The sequence below is a fragment of the Carcharhinus amblyrhynchos genome, chromosome 8, assembly GCF_965287045.1.
Source record: "Carcharhinus amblyrhynchos chromosome 8, sCarAmb.v2.hapA, whole genome shotgun sequence".
In the NCBI taxonomy this organism is placed as follows: domain Eukaryota; kingdom Metazoa; phylum Chordata; class Chondrichthyes; order Carcharhiniformes; family Carcharhinidae; genus Carcharhinus; species Carcharhinus amblyrhynchos.
The window spans coordinates 96,762,872-96,776,683 of NC_137331.1; the positions used below are offsets into that span (position 1 = coordinate 96,762,872).

At 41.9% G+C, this 13,812-nt stretch overlaps 1 protein-coding gene across 1 annotated transcript in view; it reads right to left on the reverse strand.

Moving 5' to 3' along the window:
• Positions 1 to 13,557, reverse strand: part of LOC145346803 (corticotropin-releasing factor receptor 2-like) — a 227,050-nt gene extending 213,493 nt beyond the window's left edge. The window contains exon 1 of the mRNA XM_080194544.1: positions 13,423 to 13,557. Within this exon, the coding sequence (XP_080050670.1) occupies positions 13,423 to 13,464 (42 nt within the window). The 5' untranslated portion in view covers positions 13,465 to 13,557. The remainder of the gene's footprint in view (positions 1 to 13,422) is intronic.
• Positions 13,558 to 13,812: the final 255 nt, after the last annotated feature.

Here is a 13,812-nt window from a genome sequence, read left to right on the forward strand (position 1 = left end):
TTCCTTTGGTTTTCTTCAAAATAAAGTCAAGGATGCTTGTGCACAGATTCAAAACTGAATTAAACTTCCAAAGTTCACAGAAAGAAAGTTTTGTGCTGACATGGGAGGTGTTTACACCTCTGAGGCAGAGGTTTTGGTTAAAGTCCCAGAATATGGGCAGTATGGTGGCACAATGGTTAGCACTGTTGTCCCACAGCACCAGGGACCCAGGTTCCATTCCAGCCTCAGGTGACTGTCTGTGACGAGTTTGAACATTCTCCCCATGTCTGCGTGGGTTTCCACCAGCTGCTCTTGTTTCCTCCCACAGTCCAAAAATGTGCGGGTTAAGCGGATTGGCCTTGCTAAATGGCTCCTTAGGGTAAATATGTGAGGTTAGAGTGATAGGGCCAGAGTGGAATTGTTGCCGGTGTAGGCTCAATGGGCTAAATGGTCTCCTGCATTGTAAGGATTCTATAATCTTTGACTCTATGAACATTGTCGAACAGGTTGAGTATTGACTTGTAAATCATTCTAGTACTACCCACAGTAGGTGGTAAGATGGGTTCCCAGACAGCCAAATGCTGGAAAGAAATTGGAGCCTCCACCATCACTATCCATAGCTCTAAGCTGCAACATGCATGTAAAAGTGTACGATGGGACAGCGATCAGGTTCTTTAGGGGGCCAGTTGGCTCAGTTGGCTGGATCATTGTGCCATTCTGGGTCAGATTAATGCCTACAGAATCTGCATGGCGCTTTGGGTTAGACCTACCTTCAAACCAAGAACTCAGGAACAAGAAACTGATAGGACCCTGAATTTAGTATATTTGGGAAACTTTGCTTGTTTCAAGAGATAACTAAAGTTTCACCAAGTACAAAGATTGGAGAAGATATCTTTCGGTGATTTGTCTGAATTGGTAGGATATAATAGCCTGGCAGATGCGGCCCAAATTATCGAGTGATTCTGGTGCAGGGAAAGGTGTACGTTCCCAAAGAGTCAACAGCACAGGAACTTGGACTGTCAGCCTTATTTCTTTAATACCTGCAAGTTGCAGATAACAGTTGTGATCCCAGGAACAGCTCGCAGGAGGCACCAAGATTGGGAACAAGTGGGATGGATGGTAAAAGTGAACGATGGGTAATACCAATGATTCTCCTCTATAGAAAGGTAGGTTAAGAAGGCTTACTTTTACAGATTACCCATGAGAATGCTGCAAACAATCCAATTTTGCAATGAGAACTGAGTTAGATCCTATGTTTGTGTATGCAGAGATAACACATATGGAACAGCTTTTGCAAATGTGGTGGGCTCTGCCCTTCTGATGCAGAATGAACGTGCTATATTGAATGCTTGGGCATCTGTTTTACACATGTGAAACAGGCACAGATCAATTCAACTTGTAGGTCAGCACCTCTCAATTCATAAGATAAACAAAGTCAACTGCCTGAATTCAATATAGCTCTTCTGTGGAACTCAGTTCATCCCAGGAATGACACCATTAGAATTGCTGCATTGCAGTCATAGCCTGGATTAGGACATGAGCTCTGACTCAGAGGTAATCATTTATTTTTACTCTTTTTCAAAATGTTGACCCAGTGACAAAAAGTAGAGAAGTGTGTGCCTGACTCAGGATGGTTTGCAACTTGGAGCAGTTGGTGTTCCCACACCTTTGTCCTTTTAGATAGCTTGCTGATCTACATGGCCCTTGTTCCAGCAAGACCAGACAACTTAGACGCTCATCCTTGTGTTCAAGTCCATCGTTTGCCTTATCTCTCTTTATCCCTTTAACCACCTTCCACCCAACAACTCTCTGAGTACTTAAATTTCCTTAAACTTCCTTCATTCCTGGCCCTTCTGTCTGGAAATATGGCTGTGAACTATCCTGTGATGATTAGTCCTGACGTTATTGTATTACATAAATGCAACTTGTTGGTGAAGTTCATTGGTTTGGGGTGCAGCCAAAGACATCTTGGTGAATCTCTGGATAATATTTATATATATACATATATATATATATGTATATACATACTGTGATTATTGTACACCAATGATGAAGCTGGTGTATGTTTATGTTGCCTGTTCAGACAAGCTGGCAATTAAAAAACTTACTTTCCCAATCAAACAAAACACATGAGGAGTCAACTTTGAATGCTCTAACCTGCTATTAACAAGATGGTAACAGCCTGAAAAGAAGCTGATAAATCTATAGTCCCATTAATACTGGCAATATGGATGGCTCTCTTTTAAAAGAGATCTATCACTTGGTGTCCAAACCACCTGTACTCATACCCACCCAATTTCCAATGTGGGCCACTGGACATCAATCAGCGCCCAGGCTTCCATGGTCCAGGGTGGCTGATGTCAGCATTGTGATTTGTTTTTAATTTTGACTGTCATTCATTGTCCTTTTTCTGCGCGTGAGTTTTATTTTAAAACATGAACTGTGGCGAGAAGTCTGAAAAATTTGTCCTTAGCATTTGTATTCTTGAATGACCTCTACTGATCTCTACTGCTCAGTTCTGAACCTCAATAATAGGGTAGACTTTACATATTTATCCTTCCAGCATGGAGCTTAATACATTGGGAGTATAGGACAGGGACTTGGATTCAATGGACCCCTGCCCCTGCAATCCATTAATCGTATGGAACATAACTGTATGCTGCAAAGTCTATTTTGTTATGAAAGGGATGATGGTCATAATTGAGTCATGATCACTAAGTAGCTATCAAGAGCAGGTACCTCATCTGATATTTTCTTTTTTCTAGATCATTGACACAAATTTTGTCTGTAGTGCCTTCATTGAGATAAGTTAACTAAGCAGAGAGCAGTGGCATTATACATTTATGCCAGTTATGTAACTGAACGACAGAACTCAAGGCACTCACTCCATTTTACTGTGACAAGGGATGACAGGAATGCATCTTTCTGTTTGTGATTTTTCCCTAAGCTAACTTGTCAACCTCAACTACATTACTTGAGCAAAGCACTGTAATCATAGGCTGACAATTTTCTGAAAGATGATGCCCATGGATGAAATTCCCCACCAAACACTGGGAATTAAACCCATGATTGTTCAATGTCAGAAAGAAGGACATTCAAGGGATGAGGCACTGCACATGACTCAGTAGTTTCACTGAGTGGTCAATTATAGGTCTATTGGCAAGGGATTGTGAGTTTCCCTTTTTGTTTAGATGGGAGAACATACCTTAGATCAAAGGTTTCTAAATTTTGGTCTTTTGGGTCAAGTTGCTGTTTACCATGGTGCCTCTGGGCCACATATAAAATTTTAAATTTGTTCCCATCACTCTGCATATTTCTCATGTTCCTGATAATAATAGATCTGGATGTTATTATTTGGAATTTATTCACCACTCAGGCAACTGCAACAAGAACAATTCCTTTTGAGGGCAACAAAACATAAACAGGAACTACCAACAGTTAAGCAATACAAGTGCAGATAGGACTGAGCTGCCTCAGTTAAAAAGGATGAGATTATTTGATCATATTCATTCTTTCAGGCTTCAGGTTGGATATGATTCTTATTAAGGGAGGACACCCAATTGCCCATGATACTGCCTGTCTCCTAATACTGAAGGTAAATCTCGGGCAAAACTCTACCAAATTTCCAATATCTCAACCACTATTATTACAATCTCTGGCCAGCATCTCTGACACTTTCACTATCACCTCTACCATCATATCCACCAAATTCTTCGGCATCTCCATTATTATCTCCACCAACATCTCCTACACCCGCACCACCATTTCCACCACATGCACCACCATCCTCCAAACACGACCAACATTATCACCACTCCCACAATCATCTTCATCACTATATCACCACCACCATCTGGACTCCCACCACAACCTTCTTCACCAGCAAAAACCTAACCACCACCTAAGTTTTTTTTATTAGCCACAACTAAGGCTTACATTAGCACTGCAAGTAACTGTGAAATTTCCCTAGTTGCCATTCTCCAGCACCTGTTCAGGTCAATGCACCTAAGTAGTACATCTTCCAGGCTGTGGGAGGAAACCAGAGTACTGGAAGAAACCCATGCAGACATGTTCTCCCTGTGTCTGCATGGGTTTCCTCCAGTACTCTGGTTTCCTCCTACAGTCTGAAAGATGTGTGGTTAGATGCATTGACCCAAACAGACACTGGAGTATGGCAACTGGGAAAATATCACAGTAACTTGCAGTGTTAATTTAAATCTAAGTTGTGGCTGTCTGCAGACAGACAGTGACCCAAGCTGGGAATCAAACCCGGGTCCCTGGCGCTGTGAGATAGCAGTGCTAACCACTGTGCCACCTTACTGCCCACACCATTTCCACTATGAAAACCTGCACCACAATCTTCATCAAAACAATTTCCACTGCTTCCTTTACTACCTCGATATCTATACTTCCATCACTATCTCCAGTATCTCCATCAGCATCCCACCTCCAATTCCCATATTATCCCACCACCTTCACTATCTCCACCACCTTCAGCACCATGACCATCTTACTCATCACCATGAACACTACTATCACTACCGCCACCATCATCTGGAGCACCATTCCAGTGAGGGGAGAAAAAGGAGGGAAATTATGTGACAGAAAAGTCACATTTATACACATAATTGGATTACGCAGAGAACAAAACCAATCTATCTTCTTTGCTATATTTGTGTTATAGTTCATTGATCATCTTCAGCTAAAAGGGCTTTGGAAATGTGCTTTCAAAATGCGATCCCTGACACCATTGCCAAAATTACTTGGATCTCCATAAGTACGGGATGTGTCTGTCTTATTTCCAATGTTAGTTTGCACGTATGTTCTTTCAGGCTTTTCATTCTATTGAAAGCAAATTTCCCTGAGGTTGCACATCACAGAACTGCTGACAGTGCTATTCAATGTTTCCGCAGGATCCCTACAGTGCAGAAGGAGGTCATTCAGCCCATCGAGTCTGCATCAACTCTCCAACAGAGCATCCCACTGAGGTCCTATCCACATAGCCTCAGGTATTACCCCACTAATCCCCCTAACCTACACATCTTGGGACACTAAGGGGCAATTTAGCATTGTCAATTCACCTAACCTGTACATCTTTGGACAGTGGGAGTAAACCGGAGCTTCCGGAAGAAATCCACGCAGACAAGGGAGAACGTGCAAACTCTACACAGACAGTGACTCAAGGCTGGAATTGAACCCGTATCCCTGGCACTGTGAGGCAGCAGTGTTAACCATCATACGACTGTGCCTTCATAGTTATATATAGCTGTTTGTACTTTCAATCTTTGTTTTTAAGCCTTTTGTGTTGTGAGGATTTCAGTCACTGAAACCAAATTTGAACCCATAATCTTTGACTCAATTTCAAGAATATTTTGTCCATTCTCCAGATATGGGACCACATTTATTGCCTAACCCGAGATGCCATTTGAGAAGTTGGCAGTGAACCTTCTTAAAATATTGGTATACATGTGATGAAGGTACAAGTTAAAATCCTTTTGGTCACCAGGTAATCAATTGTCAACTGATTTTTACCAGGCTGAGGCATCCTGGACCTTTTTTTTGATGAATGCAAGTTAGTTTTTTTGCTACAATATGAGCAGCATTATCTCAGTCTTACCAATTTGCATATTTAAGTGGTTGCATGAAAACCCAGTATAAATAGATGAAACACGCTGGTTTATTTACCTTCCTTAATGTTTTAATAAAAATGTGCAGCAAGAATGGTATGTTGTGGAACTGTGGAGAAAATGTTTCAATGTTAAATGTTCCATAAGTTAATCATGGGCTTCTATCAGGCAATGACCTTATAAAAGAGGCAAAGACCTGTTCAGCTATCTTTTAGACAGCTGGCTATTCTTGGCTCCTGCAGCCCTTGAGGGTGGGGGCCAGCTATTTACAGATGTCAACTGGAATTTTGTAGTTGATAGTCAGCCCCCGCACTTAGGCCAAATCTTGGCCAATGAAAGGAGTCTGCCTCCCAGCTGCGGATTGGGCGGATAGGCATCCCATTTTAATGTCTGCCACCAATACCCAGGACTGCAAGTGAAAGATGGTCACATCTGTAACCACACGCTGCCCTGTGGAGGAGCTCACCCCCATGGTAACAGCCTGGTAGCCGAGGTCTTTTTTATTTTATAAAGTTTTTAGTCTAAAATTTTCAAACGGTACCTGTTGATCTTCACCTATCTAAGTTAGCAGCTTCCACCTCCCACTCTGCGGCAGCCTATGGTGTCAGTGCTGGAGGGCTTCTATTGGTCTTCCAGCCTTGAATGCCCATCTTATGTCATTAATGGATGGGCTGCCATTTAACTGGCCAGCTGCTCAAAATGTTCCCTCTGAATCTTAGTGTGATAATGTAGGGGCTCCCAACCTGCACTTGTTCCTGATGGTGAGAGCCATCAATTTCATACTGTGGGTGGGATTTTACGACCTCGCATGTCCTGAAACTGTAAAATCCTGCCTGAGGATAATGGAACTTCCCATTGTCCACCCCTTGCCTGCCCCAATTCCCGTGGATGGCGGGGCAGTAAAATTCCAGCTTATATCTCAAGTGTTCTCTTGATTACACACTTAGCAGCTTCTTGCTGGTCTGTACTAACGTATGTAGCTTTTCCAGTACACACAAATGCGCCACATCGCAATGCCTGACTGACAATATTAAATTGGTTAACATAGAAACATAGACAATAGAAGCAGGAGTAGGCCATTCAGCCCTTCGAGCCTGCTCCACCATTCATTTTGATCATGGCTGATCATCAAATCCAATATCCTGATCCTGCCTTCTCCCCAAATCCTTTGATCCCTTTAGCCCCAAGAACTATATCTAATTTCTCCTTGAAATCACACAATGTTTTGTCCTCAACAACTTTCTATGGTAATGAATTTCACAGATTACCACGCTCTGGGAAATAAATTTCTCAGTTCTAAAAGGTATCTTATCTTCAAACAATGACCCCTGGTTCTAGATTCCCCCACCATTGGGAACATTCTTTCTGAATCTACCTTATCTACCCCTCTTAGAATTTTATAAGAGTCTATGAGAGCCCCGCTCACTCTTATAAACTCCAATGAATACAGTTCTAACCGACCTGGCCTCTCCTCATATGACAGACCTACCATCCCAGGAATCAGCCTAGTAAACATTTACTGCACTCCCTCTTTAGCAAACACAACCTTTCTCAGATAAAGGTACGAAAACTGCACACAATATTCCAGATATGGCCTCAGCAACACCCTACACAATTGCAATAAAACTTCCCTATTTCTATACTCAAATCCTCTTGCTATGAAGGCCAACATATTTTTTATTGCCTGCTGTACTATGTGCTTACTTTCAGCAACTGATGCATGAGGACACCAAGGTTTCACTGAGTATCCATCTCTCTCAGTTTACACCCATGCAAATAATAACCTGCCTTCCTATTTTTGATTGTCAGTGTAATTTTCAGCACACTGAGGATTATTAAGCAAATGTTGTCCAATCATGCAATCGCATCTAAGGTTGAACATTGTGTTTTGAGTTTTGTAAGCATTTGTTGGTTGGGTATGGTCTGTACCTTGCCTGTTATGAACAGCGGATGGGACATGTTTTTTGATGTGATCTGCCAGTCTCTGGGACATGCGACCTACATACTTAGCATCACACTAGCACTGAAATTCATTTACCACATCACTCATTTGTCTGTAGCAAAACATCTTTTGGCTCAATGACAGCATCTTGTTAGTGCCGAATACCACTCATGTTGCTACTACATAGTAACAGTGTGTGAAATAGTGAGCTTCTCCTGTTCCTGAAATTTTGGAGATACCTTGCCCTCCCAGAGTAATTTGAGGGATATTGGACACTTTTCAGCGCAGAAAGTGACAGCCTTAGGTTCGTTCATGAGTTTGTGCAAGATATATTGATAAATGATTTGGTCGCCATTATCCTGCAGGATGGCTTTGTTGCACCTTATTTCAGAATCAAGGTTGTATGGTAAGCAAATGGTTCAATCCCTACTTATGAGGTAGCCAATAAGGGCAACCTTATAGCATGCAGAACTGTGCAAATCCAATGTGTATATTGATCAGTGAATGTTAGTTTGCGGTAAACAGCAGTGAAGAATCTCCTGGAAAACCTCTCATTCAGGAAGGCGAGTTTATCTGACTGCTTCATTTCAAATTGAATTTAGGGTGGACAGGCTAGAGCCCATTAAGACTCGAAAGGAAATTATTACATATTCTGCTATGGATTTAAGTACAGCAAATGTATCATCCACATGTTGGAGATATGCAAGAGTAGGAGGTTTGGTGTAATTACATCGAAGACACACTTCTCATTGAAACCAAAAAAGATGCTTGCAGGAGTTGGACCTAGAGGACATCCCATAGTAACACCATCTATTTGGGCATGCAAGCTGTCGTTAAAGCTGAATTCAGCTGCACAAGTTGCTGAGTTCAGAGGCTCAATGAATACTGATTTTTGCAAAGGTAGCGTGTTTACATGGCCATAACATAGTGTAGCTAATTACTGGTTCGTTTCCCAGGGCAATGCTTTGACCAATCAAGTCAAGCTAACTGGTTTAAATTTAAAACAATACTTGGCAGTTAACTTTCAATCACTGTCAACTGGTATATTCTCCATGGCAACACTTCCTCCTATCAATACCCATTTGCCAATCAATCAACAATCAATCAATATACAGCATAACATTGTTATTTCCCTTGACATTTATATTCTTGTAATTGTCCGAATTAATGCAAGATGTGAAGATTCAACATTTTTTCAGCCATTTTAATTGGTTTCAATGCTGCAATGTTCTAAAAAATGTCATTGTTTTCAGGTACTATACTCTTATTAAACTGGAGTAAGGTCACAGATCTGAAACGCAACTCTGCTTTTCTCTCTTTATCAGTGCTCCTAAAGCTGCTGTGCGTTTGCAGAGCTTTCTGTTTTTTATCTCTCATTAATCTAGGTTGTCTGTTTCTTATTGAGGTTTTGCTGAAGGGCGCAGAAACCTAGTGATTTTGAACTAAACTTTCACTGGAGAGTCATGAGGTTAAGTTCCACCATGGCAAGTTATGAAACAAATTTGGCACCGAATAAAAGGACCATAAAAGTTCCCAGATTTTTCTAAATACCTAACTTCTTTATGCTGTTCTTGGAAGTCCGAGTCACCCTATGTTTGATTCTAATTCCATACCATATGGCTATCTCTCAAAGGGCAACTCGGGACGTGAGAGGAGTACAGGTTAGGCACTTTGCCCTCATCAGACGGGATGTTAAAACTCAAGTCTGTTCGGATGTATGTTAGAGAACACTCAGCACTACACAAAGGCTCGTGAATGTGCTGGGAAACATTCCTTCCTCAATTAATACCAAAAAAAATTATCCAGTACCTGTGACAACCATGTCTTCTCATGGATGCTACACAAAGCAGCCACGACACTCCAAAGCGAGAAGCACTTCGAAAATGTTTCTGACAAACGCGATTAGGCACAATTTCTTCCACTTAAATAAAGCAGAAAGCAGGAACATTGCACCCAGTTCGCGCTCAGAAAAGATTTCAAATTTGGCTGAGCTGAGGGTGGCTGTTTCATTGCTGACTTCACCGCCAGTAAAAGGCAATCTGAAATTCATTCATTAAACAGCTTTAACCAATATCAAAAAAAACTATACAAGTCCTTTTACAACCCAATGAAACATTTTGACAGCAATCAAATGTGATCATCTGCAATAAACGCGAACAATTAGATTAAACCAGTTAGCTTGCACTTAAAATATGAGTTTAATTTTAATCCAAAGTGCTCAACATTTGCTCATTTCTTTCACCTTTCTAAATTGTGTTGAAGTTCCAATCATTTGCCAATTAAACCTGGGCTAATTCCTTTTTTTTGCCCTTAAACGAAGACTTTGGCGGTAAAATTCCGGTGGAAAAGCAATTTCACCAACAGCTCTCGCTATAATGAAGTCCGTTTTGTAGTCAAATTGACGAAAAAGGTAAAGGCCAGCCAGAAACTGGGCAGCCTTTCCAGGTAGATCTCACGCTGCGCAATGTTATTCATGGTTGGATTAAAAGTTCTGCATGAAATCCCTTTGACTCTTGATCTTTTTAAAAAAGAATTAACCACTTTAAAATAACGCTAATTAATACTTTCATTAAAACAACACATGAAGGAACTCGACTCAATTTGAGCGCTGTTAATGTTGCACAGGACAGTTTCAGATGCTTAATTTCAGATCAACACTGGACTCGATGTAACGAGATAAACCGACAAATAAGAAAGATTATTAGAATGTACAAAAGTTTGCTTATATTTCTGCTTCTGGTCTGCAAAATAAACTTGTATTTTACAGTAGAAATGGTTGACCATGATGAATTAATAAATGGCAAGCACATATGGCAATCCCTCTGCTATTTTGAAAAGTCCAGAGATTAATTTTAAATTAAGTGCCAACTCCTTTAAGATAGTTAATTGCCTGTCCCATTCTCCCAACACCCTTGTGCTTGTCCACATACATTGGCTTCCTGTCCAGATTTTAAAATTCTCAATCTTGGGTATAAATCCCTCCTTGGCCAGGCCACTACCTATCTCTGTAGCCATCTCCAGAGAATCCACCAACCTGGCTTCTTTCATATCCTCCAATTCCTTTCCTGTTCCTTCACCTGTCTGATTTCAATAAGAAATTAGATATAGCTCTTGGGGGGGGGCTAAAGGGATCAATGGCTATGGGGGAAGGGTGGCGGTGGGGGAAGGGTGGCGGTGGGGGAGGGGGTGCAGACCAGGGTATTGAATCACAGAATATCTCAGCGCTGAAAAAGCCCTTCAGCCCATGGAGTCTGCACTGATGCATGAAACGCCCTGACCTGCCCACCCAATCCCATTTGCCAGCACTTGGCCCATAACCTTCAAAGTTATTCAAGACTATGGGCCAATTATGAATAGTGTGACCACTACTAAATTCAGTGATCAGCCATGATCAAAATAAATGGGCTACTCCTGCTTCGAGTTTCTCGTTTCTGTGTTGACCTTAGAGTCTGGACTCCGGTCTCTGAACCTCTCCACCTCTTTCTCCTTCTGCAAAATCTACCCCTACGATCAAGACCTAGTGTCTCCTTTTTTACAGCTTTTTTTTGTTTGATAATTCATCTCCTATGGAACACTTGGACTATGTTACTAGCTTAAAACTTTGAGTTTTTATTGTTGGTCTTTTCTTCTTTCAGATGTTATTTGCTGCAAGAGTTTTTGCTTTTCTTTTCAGCAGACGGCTGCTTTTAAAGCAAATGATTTTCTAGATATCGATAAAACAAGCTAATCGACATAAAAAACACTTTGGATTTAATTACTTGACACAGAGGGTGATGGATATTTGACAGATCCTCATGGAGGGAAGTAATGGGGCCTGATCTTTCAGTAGGTTTAAGATGGATAGACAGATATTCTTGTTCATTCAGACATTTCTGGAAACAGCCAGGTATAAATAAGCCAATGGAGCTTCTGGGCTGGTACATTCCTATTTTCTTTGCAACACTAAATAGTCTGGATCTATATTCCTTGGAGTTTAGAAGAGTGAGCAGTGATGTTATTCAAACATATAAGATCCTGAGGGGGCTTGATAGGGTAGATGGTGAGATGTTTTCACCAGAGGAAGAGTTGCAGACAAGAGTACATAGCTGCAGGATAAAGGGCTGGTCATTAAATACTGAGGTGTGTGGAAATGCCTTCAGATAGAAGGTGACGAATCTCTGGAATTCCCTACTCTACTCCAAAGGGGGTAGAGGCTGGATCATTAGAATATTTGAAGTGGAGGTGGATAAATATTTGATAGATCAAGGAATATAAGGCTATAGGAAAATGGCACAGAAAAGTTACTGAGGACGGCATAGATCAGCCATGTTTGTATTGAATGGCGAGGCAGGCTTGAAAGGCCTGGTGGCTTACTCCTGCTTCTATTCCTTGTGTTCTTGTGAACACTGGAACAAGCTGCCTACATGATCTTCTAATCATAAATCCTACAGTGCCGATACTAACATATGACTAAGGATTGCAATATTTCTAGAACATTTAAAAATGACATGAACCAAACTGTTCTAAGGGTTAGCCACTACGGTTACTTAGTTACTGCAGGTACTGCTCCCTATGACACTGGGCCATGAAAGATAGATAACATGGTCTCAGAGCCAGTCCCAACTCAAGTGTGATAGTGACCTTGACCCATCTCCTAGGTGGTAGATCATATAAAATATGGAAAGTGGCCATCACTGGCTCGGCCAGCATTTGTTGACCATCCCTAAATGCCCTCAAGAAGGTGGTAGTAAGCCACCTTCTTGAACCACTGCAAACCATCTGTGCAACCTTTCTGTAGCGTTGGTACAACAGAGTGGCTTGTCCTGGCCAGTTCATAGGATAACGCTGTTGGTCTGGACTCACACTTAGACCCCTTAAAGGTGACAGCTTTTCTCTCCTCAAGGACGTTAGTGAATCAGTTTTTTTTACACCAATCCATGAATCTTGTCACGCTCACCATTACCGAGACTGGCTGTCAATTCCCGATACATTAACTGAATTTATCAAAAACAATAGGATGTGCCAAAGCATGTCAGAGCTAATGATTATGCACAGAAAGCTCCCACAGCAACAAAGGGATCTGAACCATCACACCGAAATGAGTGAATCAATGAAACACTTTTTTTGGCTACAGCTTCTGAGCGGACAAGAGCGAAGTCTTTTCCAAACAGATATTGATACAGGTCAGGGCGGGGAAGAGAGGGAAAGGGATAGGCGGATTCAAACAAAACCCCTCATCCTCCAAAATGACAACCACGCTTGGAAAGAGAGAGGACTCCGGCACACATGCACACTCTCCGCTACTCGGTGGATTTGAACCTGCGCCCCAATAGCCCCCTCAGTGTCAAACAGCTGCGTAGGGAGGGAGTGCTGTCCTGTCAACGGGTTTAACTCGGGCAGCCTGGAGCGGATGAGTTCTTCCGAGTTTGGAAATCGCTCTCCACTCGCTTGCCGGAGGTGACCGAGGGGGATTGGTTTAAAGCGGGGAGAGGGTCAACGTTTACCTAATGATCGATGGTAACCTTTAAAATCAGTCAGGACAACGTGAGAGGCAGGCGTTTGTCATTATTGGCCGGTCAAATGGCACACACAGTATATCTTTCAGTAACGCCGGAAATCTCAATCACAGACTCACTTACACGGGGAACTAGGTACTTAAAAAGGTGTTTCTACATAAACCATACTTGTCTACGTAACATCAGTTCATTGCACTCCAGAAGTAACTCTCCAGATCGAGACCTGAGCAGACTACATCGATTCAAGCAAGCTTAAATCAATGTATAAATACACGGTTATAACAGGGTTTAAGCATGTCCAGGAATAATGTTTTTTTTTAAAAAAGAACCCAGGAACACACACATGCACACGCGCAGTTCCACTTCAACTGAAACTTACATGAAATAACACAGTCCAGAAAATCGCCCTCTGTAGAACCATGGTGCTAACCAGTGTTATCGGATCCCTCTACTCGCCCCATACTCAGTTTGAAGATTATTTTTTCCTTTCTCTCTGTCGCTGGGCTTTGGGTTTTTAATGAATTCCTGGTCAGATGAGCGAAGTGCGAAGCAGCTCTTCCCGGGACGTGTGTATGTGTGTGTGTGTGATGGATTTAAATCACCCGCAGGGTCCTGCAACTTTTCTCTCTCTCTCTCTCTCCTTCTCCCTCTGTTAGTGTGCACACACAACTGCAACTTTCCTCGGCTGACCCTTTCAAACCACCCTTAATCTTGCAAGAACATCTCTCCCCTGTCCACGGCCGCACCCCTCCCCCCTACTTTTCCTCCT